This window comes from Festucalex cinctus, chromosome 17 (assembly GCF_051991245.1).
Source record: "Festucalex cinctus isolate MCC-2025b chromosome 17, RoL_Fcin_1.0, whole genome shotgun sequence".
Classification (NCBI taxonomy): domain Eukaryota; kingdom Metazoa; phylum Chordata; class Actinopteri; order Syngnathiformes; family Syngnathidae; genus Festucalex; species Festucalex cinctus.
Genome location: NC_135427.1, coordinates 13,261,365 through 13,272,641, shown reverse-complemented (window position 1 = coordinate 13,272,641; position 11,277 = coordinate 13,261,365). Strand labels below are relative to the sequence as shown.

Below are 11,277 nucleotides of genomic sequence, written 5' to 3'. Positions count from 1 at the left end.
AGTACCCTGTAGTAATTTGCACAAGACACAAAAGACATGGTGGGCTGATACTTTATTTACATGCTGCAGGATGTGAGAAGCCTTTTGCCAGTGAAACGCTGCATCTTTTCCCCGTGTCATGACTGCGACTTAACAGAAGACGACAGGACACATGGCTTTCTTTCTTCGTCTGCCTAAATTCCCGACATGCTTTAATTACTGGACTACCAAGCGTTAAGTGGAAAAGTCGTCATTCAACATCTACTGACCTAGCGAACACATCATCAGCGAGAGAATGAACAGATTCATTAAATTATCAGCGGAATATGATTAAATCACTGAGCAAATAGAAAATGTATGATATAGTAAGAAAAAAAGCTGTAAAATATTATAGTTTACAATAATTATTCACATTCAAAGGCTTTAACATCTCAAAACATACACAACATGGCCCCTGAACATGACTTCAATCCAAATATGATTCATATATTAGAATTTAAATAACACAGAATGAACTAGAGGCTGAACAACAGCCCTCTAATAACCTTATACAAGAATAAAAATACAAAAACTGCATCCTAATGTCATTGCATTACTTGCTTCAGATTTGTTTTTTAATAATACATTATCTGTACATCACAGTTCTCGTCAGTTACAAGCCAGGTAGAGTGTTTCCATACACAATGTAACCGACCGCCCTCTTTATTTGATTCCGACAAATTCTGCGCGCGGAGGAGGCCAACACTTCGGGAGTGTTTCCTCCACTTTTATAGACAGATACAGCAATTTTTATCGCTTATTTGGATCAGATAAAGATATCCTTGCACGCCGATCCCCCAGGGTCCTGTTCACCTATATTCCAGTCACACACTGCATACAGACTCAGCCAAAAAAGGGAGGAGTCCTTTGGAGGGAAAAAAAAAAAAAAAAAAAGGACCCAAAGGTAATCTGTCCAAAATTAAAAGCATTATGATAACATAAAATAAAGGAGCTCCAGATAACTCAATTGAAGTTCTACTGGAGCTGAATGTGTGAATGTGTGTGTGAGGAGGGAACAAAACACAAAACGGTGGAGCCAGCGATCCGGACAAACCTGTGATTGCTTCAAAGAGCTATAGTATAATGTATAATATCTCTGCTGGATGAGGATTTTCTGGTCAGCACGTAGGATTTTTCGTATTTCAACAGGATGCACTGAAGATGAGCAAAGGATCCCACAAAAAAAAAATAAAAGAAGAAAAATTCACATCACAAAGAAATAGCAAAGTGAACAGAACAGCCAAATCATCCAGTAACATTTGCCATGGTTGCCGATGCAGTCAAAAAAAACAAAAAAAAACAAAAACTTGAATAAACTGTACTGTACTGTACTGTAATATCACCAGTGCCCTAAGGAGGGAGGAACAAGGCTGCGCTTACACAACTGGCCATGCAGGAAAAAGGGAAGCGCGTTTATGATTCGGAAGTCCAAGCTAGTGGCATGTTTACCCGCCTCCTCTCCAACTTACGGCTTAATGGAAGGCTCACGCTGAGAATCTGATTGGACCGCTATAAGCAAGTACCACTATGATTTGAAGAAAAACAACTCAAAATACGCGGGCTTTACAAAAAATACATTTGAGTTTGGTAAATGCGCGAGAATGAAATCGAGCGAATCAGCTATGGGACTATTATGCACTCGACGAGGGGACTGTTTACAGCTTGCACGTAGGACGCAGGTTTAAGGATATGCATATTTTGCGTTACATCGGAAACCAGTCCTCGGATTTGGAGGGCAAGAGAGCCCACGCGTTACCCCAAACTTGCCTCTTCCACCTTCCGTCGAGAATGTACCAAAAAAAAAAAAAGAAAGAAAAAAAGCAGATGTGTTTGGTGGGACTCAACGGCAACAGAAGCCTCACAAGGAGCACAAAGAACAAGCAAAGCAACCCTGAATCCAAAGTTTGAATCCCCCCCTCCATCCCCCACCCCCAAATGATTCTACTCAGTAAAACAAACAAGGTCTAGATGCCAGCGTCTGTAAAGAGTTTGTTTACACTGCGGTGATGAAGGGCACTAAAGAGGGTGTTACTCTGCTCAGTGATTGGCCTCCGTGCTAAAGAGGGCCGGCCACCGGAGGAAGTGGGAGCCGAGCGCTCCTATAGGCCGGGATTTTGGTGTCTTTGATAGATCTTTCGCCACACTTCCTGGATCTTCTTGCACCATCTGTCGGCATTTCCGCTAGGGTCCATCAAATAGTACGTTCGGTTGGGCTGGAATGACACCGAGAAACAGAAATGCTTCTAGTTAGAACAAGAAAATGTTCTCGTCCTAAACGTCTTGAGCTATAAGTTTTCTCGTCCGAATGACGAGTACTCAAATGCAAGTACCGTACTTGTATTTTGTCTGGGGGGGGAAAAAAACATTTTTGAAGCGACGAGAAAAACAAAAAAGACTTTACATGGAGTTGTGCATACCGTGTGAACAAAGAAGGTTTTGAAGTTCTTGGCTTCAGGGCGTAATTCTAGTGACCAAGGGATTTCTCCTTTCAGGACCTTGTTGACAGGATCCACATAGTACAGGTGTGGTCCTTCCGTGAGGAGCAGCTGTCTCCGTCGGGCAAACAGACCCTGTTAATGGAAACAGGTTTCACTCAAGCGCCTACGATATTAACTCATTCACTGCCTTTGACAAGTATACTTGTCAATTGTATTTTTTAGAGCGGTGCTAAATGGGGGCGAATCTGAGCATGCTCCACTGTAAATATCAAACTTGGAAACAACTTTACTGATGCCCAACCACCGGTAGATGACATCATTGCCCCATTTTATAGGAAATAAACACAGTTTCAGAGTCCATGGGAGAAATGGCTGTATTTTGGCAAACCTACATTTTTCTGCTGTCAATTATAAAAGAACGGGACGAGACAAAAAGTAGGGAGTCTATTCTGTTATTTGGTAGATTCGGTTTATATATAATTATTGAATGTAATATCACGTGAGTACTGGAAATGTAAAAATTTTCTATTATGACTGGCAGTGAATGAGTTAAAGGGGAAGTCAGCCTTAAACATTTCTTGACAATGTTATGTGTGACCTCACTAGTCTAAAAATAACATTCTGATTAATATTTGTAGAATATGGGGTTATGCAGCAAAATCCAGTCGTTTTTATCCATCTCGGGGAGGCCATTTTGTCACTTGCTGTCAACTGAAGATGACATCACAGTTGCTCAGGCAACGCCCAATCACAGCTCGCCTGCTTTCTGAAGCTGAGCTGTGATTGGTTGTTACCTGAGACCTGAGCAACTGCGATGTCATTTTCACTCGACAGCAAGAGGCAAAATGGCCGCCTTCTGATATTGATTAAAAACTGCTGTATTTTGTGGCAAACTCATATTCCACTAATGCAGTATTAACCAAAATATTGCATTTACACTAGTGGAGCTGCATAGAACATATTGTCAAGAATTTTTATAATTTTTTTGGGTGGTTTGACATCCCCTTAAAAAAAAAAAAAAAAAAAACTTGCTGAAAAATCTTTCTCATGTAATAATTTTAAAACAGTACTGTGTCAACCTGCTAACAACATCACAGTACCAATTATTTAGCCATACTCACCTTTCGTTTGTCCACTGGACCCATTTTTAAAATCAGGTTGTTTTCGACAAACTGGTGCCTGTGTAAATTAGAATTTAAAAAAATGGATTCATTACACAAGACATTAGTACCAACCAAAAAAAATGCCAAAAACAGGATTTAAAACAAAAAAAATAAATAAAAAGATCATTTTCAATCATTATCGGTTATGATTCTTTTTTTTTGGTATGAAATCAGTCAATTCACTGAAATAAGCCTAGTTGATTGTCTTGAAATGATCGCAGAGTCAGCAGAATCTGAGTCAAATCATCTTTACTGGCCAAATATGATAAGAAACACACGAGGAATCGGTCCTCGGTTTGCATCGCTCAACTAATGCGGCAACATGAAACTATATCAAAATGTGGGATGTTCATTTGCTTTGATTTTAGCATAAGCCTAACCTATAAGACCAAAACATTTATGTCTAATAAATCAGAATAAATTATTGGTTGTGTCTGTTAAAAAATATAATATAGAAGGGTAAAAAAATAAGATAAAAAAAATTAATAATAATAATAATAATTCTGCCCTAGTTGTCTGTATGGCGAACAAAATTTTCAAACAACACAGCAGTCTGTTCGTATGTCGGAATATCCTCAAGCAGGATTGCGTGTCATCCAAAACCGAATCCGGTGAAGACTTACCACGGATTTCCAGATGTTTGTTTGTCCAGCAACAAGCGCTTCTCCTCGTCGGTGAACTGCAGGTCGAGCTCGAAGGAGTTGTTGTCCAGGTCGTGGATGTACTGCTCGATGTTGCTGCTGGAGCGCTGCGGGGGCGTCGACTCGTGCGGCGACAGGGAGTGTGACGAGCTGGACTGGGCCACCTGCATGTTGCTGAACTGGCTCAGGAGGTCGTCGTACTGCACGGACAGGTGTGACAATCGGCGTTTTGTTTGGTTTGTCTCAACTTGCTGCATTCTCGTGAGGCAACGTTGACACATACATTCCCGTAGCAGTCCTCGTCGTCCTCAGACATGGCGGGCAGGTAAGGGGTGAGTTTGGGGGGCGTCTGCATGTGCAGGTCACTCCAGGAGATGGTGTCGAAGAAGGGGTGTCGCTTCAAAGGGTCGTAGCCGCCCATCTCTTCACACCCGATCCGATTTGACGGGTCCAGTGACTGTGAAAGAAAAAATCATATTGACATATTTTATGGCCTGGAAAATCTATTAAGATTGATATGTAGTGACTTACCAAAAGCTGTTTGACAAGATCCTTGGCTCTGGGGAAGAATTTCTCAGGGAATTCATACTCCAGCTTTATTATCTTCTGGAATATTAAGTACTCATTTCTATGAAATGAAAATGGAAATTAACCATTGGCCACAAAAAAAGTCAGTCTGATCCACCCAAGTAATTGTGCTCAGTAAATATGCTATTGTTTACAAAGCCTCGTTCGTGTGGTGTTTGCACGACACTCTCCTTTGCCGGTTCCGTCGCCACAACAACGGGCAATTTTACATTGATAAGAAAACGATAACACAAAAGATTGCTTGCTCATTTGCGGCCGTTAGGGCCGATTCGACTTTGAGGGAGTTGCACGTGGTCTCTGATGAGCTCTGGTTCATGTTTTCAAATGTTACATTTTTACTCTTTCTGGTTTTATTCGTTTCTATTCTGTCATGACAGCAATTATATGTGAAATAAAAAAAACGGGGCACTTACCCAGCTCTGAATGGTGGTAAACCAGCCACCAATTGATAGATAATACATCCCAATGCCCAGAGGTCAGAGCTATAAAGATAAAGCAATAGAAAGAAGTACAATTGTGACTCATAAAACATATTTACTAAAGGTGTCAGTCAATTAAAATTTAATTAATCACGACTTCAATAATTAACTGACGATTAATCGCACATTAATTGCATGTTTTATACTTCAATTTATATCTACATCTTTAATAAAATGTAAAAAAAAATCCTAATTATTTTTTAAGTCATTGATACAGTAATTTCATAACAATTAAATAAAAAAATACTATTTTAAATATGTATTGTGCAATAAAAAAAATAAGTGTGACTGATTTGTGTTGATCATTTTTCTTTCACTACAACATGGCATAATTGCATTTGTGAAACAATGGTGACAGCTCAGTGCAATTATCTTTTCATTTTAAGAGCCGATTAATTTTTAACATAAAGTAACTTGTGAAATTATGTACATTTTTAAAACTAACATACAACCTAGTCCCCATTGTTATTTAATGTATTACTGCGAAATTGTGTTAGTGTATTGCTTTGCGGAACGCTGAATGCTTTTATTTTAAGTTTAATAGGATGTGCATTGTAAAATGTTTATTTACTGCATATGAACCAGAAACGATCGATGTGTACTTTTCATATTAAGAGCTACTTCATTTTAAAGAAGACGTAACTTGCGATCAAACTGCACATTTTGAAATTGTAAAATACAACTTGATGCCAGTTCCCACAAATATATGCAGTATAATTTAATTTATTACTGCTAAATTGTGTTATAGTGACTCCTTTTCATGACGTTGGACGCTTTTATTTTGTTCCCGTATGCGCCGTGATGCCCCTCTGAAGCGAGCACGTCGCTAGTACTTTCACTTTCACAACCCGGCCGACGGTGCTTTATTGCAACAAAACAGAAGACGACGTTAAGAGTTTCTGGAGCTGCCGAATAAAATACATCTCACGTCAAAAGATCAAGTGGCTTGGAGTCACTCCAAGTGACAAGACGGCAGCCATTCGGCTCTTGGCTCTCACGTGGGGTTGAGAGAGGATACCTCTTGGAGAGCTGTAGCAGCTATGCTGCTGTGCTAATCGCTACCACCGGTGCAACTGAGTGCGTTCTTTCAAAGCAGGGAACTGGCGGAAGTGCGACACCATCCAAACGGCTCCTCCACTCGAACATTCTGCCCCTTAAACATTGTGTATTGTAGCTCCAGTGCAGTACAGTGCATTTCTATTGGGTCATTTTGACGTGGACATTTCTGCTGCTTCACGACTGGAATTCTCTTAGAGGCTTTCCAAATAAGGAAGCGGTCGTTAATCGAGCGTTAAAAAATTTCGTGCCGTTAAAGGCACTTTAAGTTAACGAGATAACAACGTGATAATTTTGACACCCATAATATTTACATATATGAACACTGCATCGTGAACCAAACTCAAATGACCTTTTGCAGGCTGATTTCTCTGTTAGCAGCTCCGGAGAAACATACTGTGCTGTTCCGACAAAGGAGTTAGCTCTTGCTGCAAAACAAGAATTAAAGAAGGGAACATTTGTAACACTTGCGAGTATATCATACGGAGACGGCCACACAAAATTGGAACGTACCTTGCTTGCTGTCCGACGACAACTGTTTTGCTGTCCCAAAATCGGTTATCTGGATGTGCATTTCCTCACTCAAAAGGATATTCTCTGGTTTCAGATCTCTGAAAGAAAGCACGTCGGTTATAACTTGTGTGGAAAGCAGAAAAAAAAATAGACAAAAGCCTTACTTACCTATGAATAATGCCAACACTGTGCAAGTATTCTAGAGCACTAACAATTTCCGCTGAGTAGAATCGAGTGCAGGTCTCGTCGAATGAGCCAATTTTACGAATGTATTTTAGGAGTTCGCCGTTCTTTGCGTAGCTGAGACCGAAATCTGAGAAATCCTAGATAAGGAGGACAACTACTATAGAGAAAAAAAATCCCCAAAAAATCAACAGCAGTCATTGAAACAAAACAAACCATTACAACATGACATTCTAATAAATATTACATTTGTGGAATATGAGTTATAAAGCAAAATCCAGCCATTTTTAATACATCTCAGAGGGGGCGGCCATTTTGTCACTTGCTGTCGACTGAAGTTGACATGACATTACAATTGCTCAGGTTCAGGCAACGACCAATCACAGCTCACCTGTTTTATGAAGCTGAGCTGTGATTGGTTGTTACCTGAGACCTTTGAGGAACAATGATGTCATCTTCAGTCGACAGCAAGTAGCCATGCCCTGGGATGGATAAAAACGGATTTTGCTGGTTAACTCATATTTCACTAACACAATAATAAAGCGATACTTCACTTATGTAGCCCACTATAGCAATAAAAAGTTAATATTTTGTCTATAATTAATTTGATACTTTTACTATTTTTCACATACAAATAGTACCTTTAAAAACACATTTTGAAACTTGCTGTCGACTGAAAATGACAACACAAGGGCTCGAATAACCAATCACAGCTCACTAGGTTTGGCCATGTGACATTCACAAGCTGAGCTGTGATTGGTCACCTGAGCCCTTGTGATGTCATTTTCAGTCGACAGCAAGTTGCAAAATGTGTTTTTAATGGGCTCCAGGTGGAGGATTGGAACCGTCACTTGCCTTCAGTGTCAAGAGTGAGCGATGACAAAAAAAAATAAAAATAAAATAATAATAATAATAATAATAATAATAATTAAAAATGTGTTTTTAAAGGTACTAATTGTACATGAAAAATAATAAAAATATAAAATTTATTATAGGCAAAACAATGTTTGACTGCCAAAAATGGCTAAATAATTAAAGTATCCCTTTAACCAGAATACCAGATTTTTAACAAGGGTTAACATATTATTGTCCAAAAAAAAAAAAAAACTTGAAGCAAGTACACTCTTTTTGAAGATCTGTTCGCTATCTGGTGCATCCCTGCAAATAACACTCGCGTGGAAAAGGATACACAACTTGTCATCGTCTTGAAATGTGAAGAAGAGTTTGACGAAGAACGGGTGGTCGAGATTCGACATCAAGTCCCTTTCTCTTTTCACATACTGGGCTTTGTTCTGCTTCATGATGTGCCGCTTCTCCAATATCTTAACTTAAAAACAGGGACAACAAGAGTATTAATACACACGTCTACTTTGAGCCATTTGCAAAACTTTACCAGAGGATTCTGAATTCATATAACTTACTTGCATATTCTTTGCCAGTAACCTGCTCTCTTGCCAGGACAACCTTGAAAAGACGGGAGTCTGTCAATTCAAGAGGATGACTCATCCAAGAACATTAATCAGAGGAATGCTAGCATGTAGCAACAACTACCCAAGTCTAATTAAAAAGTGAAGAGGAATGTGCGATATATATAAAAACATACCGTAGAGAAGGAGCCCTCTCCCAGTATCTTGCCAAACTTGAAGTCCTCTGGTTTCTTCTTGCGAGGCTGAGGGGCCTGAGCCACCTTCTGCACGCGGAGGTTCGAGCCCTGGCCGCTGGCAGACGCGCCGACAGCACGGGCCTCCGAGGGCGAGCCCTCCATGCCGGGACAGTGGCTGCTGCTTAAGTCGGGGTGGTTCCTTACCATTGATGGATGCGAGCGGGAACAAATGACAACGCTGGGCTGAATGGGCACGACATCATACTGGAAGAAGAGAGAAAACATGAGTCAGCACAGGGTAATGGAGTGGAATCATACAGTACACAGTGGTACTTTGACTTTAAACTTGAAATACTTGGACTTCACACTTGATCAAGCTCTTAAACTATTTACTGGGACACCAAATTATTTATTCCACATTGAAATGAATTTAAACGCCTTTAAGTTTGTTCCAGTCTCACAGAAACCGCCACCATTTTTGTTACGCGATTTTAATAAACAACTTTGAAAAATAATGATTTGATATTTTTTTCCTGCTCAATATAACTAAAGTGATTTAATATGCTTCACAAGAAGAAGTAAATTAATCTGGATTACAATCACCCAAAGTGGAATGACTATTTACTAAAATATTGATGTTTGCCTTTAAGGGGTGTGGCCTAGTGACTGCCATCAGTGAGCTGGAGTCCGAGCAGCTCCTTGCGAGTGCTCTAAATTTGTATTTGACTTTTTGTCCCATTTAATTAACACTGAAAGCGCATCGTCAGTTGTTGCTCTACTGGCAGCGTATCCGAGCTTTGCTGCAACTCAAATTTGTGTTCACAACACAAAGCAAGAAAAAAAAAAAAAAAGTCGACCTCGCGATGGCTCGTAACCTGAATAACTCGTAAGTTGGGGCACTATTAAGATAAGATACCGGCATGTTTACACAGACACACTTTGACGGTCTCAAACTTAAGCACGTCCCTGAAAATGTTTTTTGAAACGTTTCACTACAGATGGCAATGTCAAAACCATCCTTGTTTACACAGACCTGACAATTTGAATAAAATGTCATGTTTGCCAGCCCTGTAGCTGAGGTAATGATTCACTTGGCTTCATTTTAGTGGAACAATAACGTATAGTTTATGTATAATAAATCTGATTTTGCTCATTGTAATACGGATTAATTTATTGCTTGTGGTTCTTATGGGAAGAGGGCGTTAAAAAATAATCAAAATTAGATTGCTTTCATTTTTTTTCAGCCTTACTACAGTACTGTCTGTATTTTAATGATGGTGGTATTTGGAGAGACAACTATTTTTGAGGTGGTAAAAAGTTTGAGAACCTTTCTACTTGGGCGAAACACAGCCATTACCATCACCATCATCATTACCATCACTTCACACCCCGAGACAACAAACAGTGCGAGGTTGTAAATTCCAGGGCGTCTTTTGGTGCTTTCAGAGCCAACAATAACACGCACAACACGTTTACAACTCCCATGACGTTTGTTGCTGACTTCACTCGGCCTAGCTTTTTTTATCTCATTCACAAGCAAGGTGTGGCCATTTATCCGGGTTTTATCCGCTCAGCCGGCCCATGCACAGCCTACTATGCCCTGACTCATTCTCCGTAGGTCCACCATGTCATGTTTGCTAGTTCAAGCCAGATACCAAGAACACACCTACGGGCAAATTCCGGCTGCATCGGGGCCTACGTGAACTTTCTCGGCTACCTTGTCAAGCCGCATTGGCTGACAGTGAGTTACAAACTTAGGCTAACAGCCAGCAAATTAGCTCTACGTCAGCTTGCGTGGGGGCAACTTGAACCCCCCCTCTCGTATTTTCAATGAGCTGCTTCAGGCCGAATTAGTTATTGTGTTTCCCCTGTGCACCACATTGAATTGACAGCCAGAGTTAACATTGAAAGCGCGAAGCTGCTTAGCTTAGCATTAGCCAACTGACACAGAACAACATAAAGTGTACAACAAATAGCAGCTTGATGTCGGTTATAATTTAACACGAAGCCCACCCGAGCATAGCACACACGTAGGTCAGACTCGGGGTTCAACAAAAGCAAACAATTTGGGCTAATTTGGCTGTAGTTAGCCTGAATTAGCCGAGCTAGCGTTTGCTATGTGTTCTTAACGTTCGAACGAGCTCTGCGGCTAGGCTAACCGCTCTTCCACCGAAGGCCCGACCTAACTATTTGTTGTCAAACAGCCGCCACACGCCACGTTCGGGCCGCCGGCTTCGTAGTGTGCTCCGTGTCGAAGCGGCGACACTCACCAGCTGACTTGTAGCTCTTGCCATGGGAGTTTTCTGCGAGTATTTATTTGGAATAAAATAATTAGAGAAGCTCCGGTAATGGCTGCCTCTGCGCCTTCATTTTCGAGCTGTGACGTCGTTCCACAACAATGTTACCGCAGGACAGCAGAGTCTCGCTGTGTCCGCCCCCCTCGCCACATTTACAGTACACTCAACTTCGCTTTACTGGAAAGGCTCCACTAGACACCAGAAAGTGATATATATATATATATATATATATTTATTTTAAACAAAACAAATTACTAATTGGACTTTTTAACGACGATGCCAGGTAGTCGTAAGATGT

General features: G+C 40.5%; 1 protein-coding gene across 1 annotated transcript; it reads right to left on the bottom strand.

The window, feature by feature from the left end:
- Positions 1-35: 35 nt before the first annotated feature.
- Positions 36-11,133, bottom strand: pdpk1b (3-phosphoinositide dependent protein kinase 1b). Its single transcript, XM_077503248.1, has 14 exons — positions 10,953-11,133; positions 8,683-8,946; positions 8,501-8,543; positions 8,269-8,406; positions 7,065-7,209; positions 6,897-6,994; positions 6,736-6,811; positions 5,262-5,330; positions 4,792-4,888; positions 4,544-4,717; positions 4,243-4,460; positions 3,578-3,635; positions 2,436-2,588; positions 36-2,231 (listed from the first exon to the last, which is right to left on the bottom strand). Exons 1-14 carry the CDS (start codon positions 10,974-10,976, stop codon positions 2,118-2,120), a joined length of 1,671 nt encoding a protein of 556 aa, XP_077359374.1. The 5' UTR covers positions 10,977-11,133; the 3' UTR covers positions 36-2,117.
- Positions 11,134-11,277: the final 144 nt, after the last annotated feature.

Coding starts and splice junctions, on each gene's coding strand:
- pdpk1b (XM_077503248.1), bottom strand. CDS start 10,976: ATGGCAAGAGCTACAAGTCAGCTG. Junction 4,718..4,791: donor ATCTTGTCAAACAGCTTTTG/GTAAGTCACTAC, acceptor TTTCTTTCACAG/TCACTGGACCCGTCAAATCG. Junction 2,232..2,435: donor AAACCTTCTTTGTTCACACG/GTATGCACAACT, acceptor GTGTCATTCCAG/CCCAACCGAACGTACTATTT.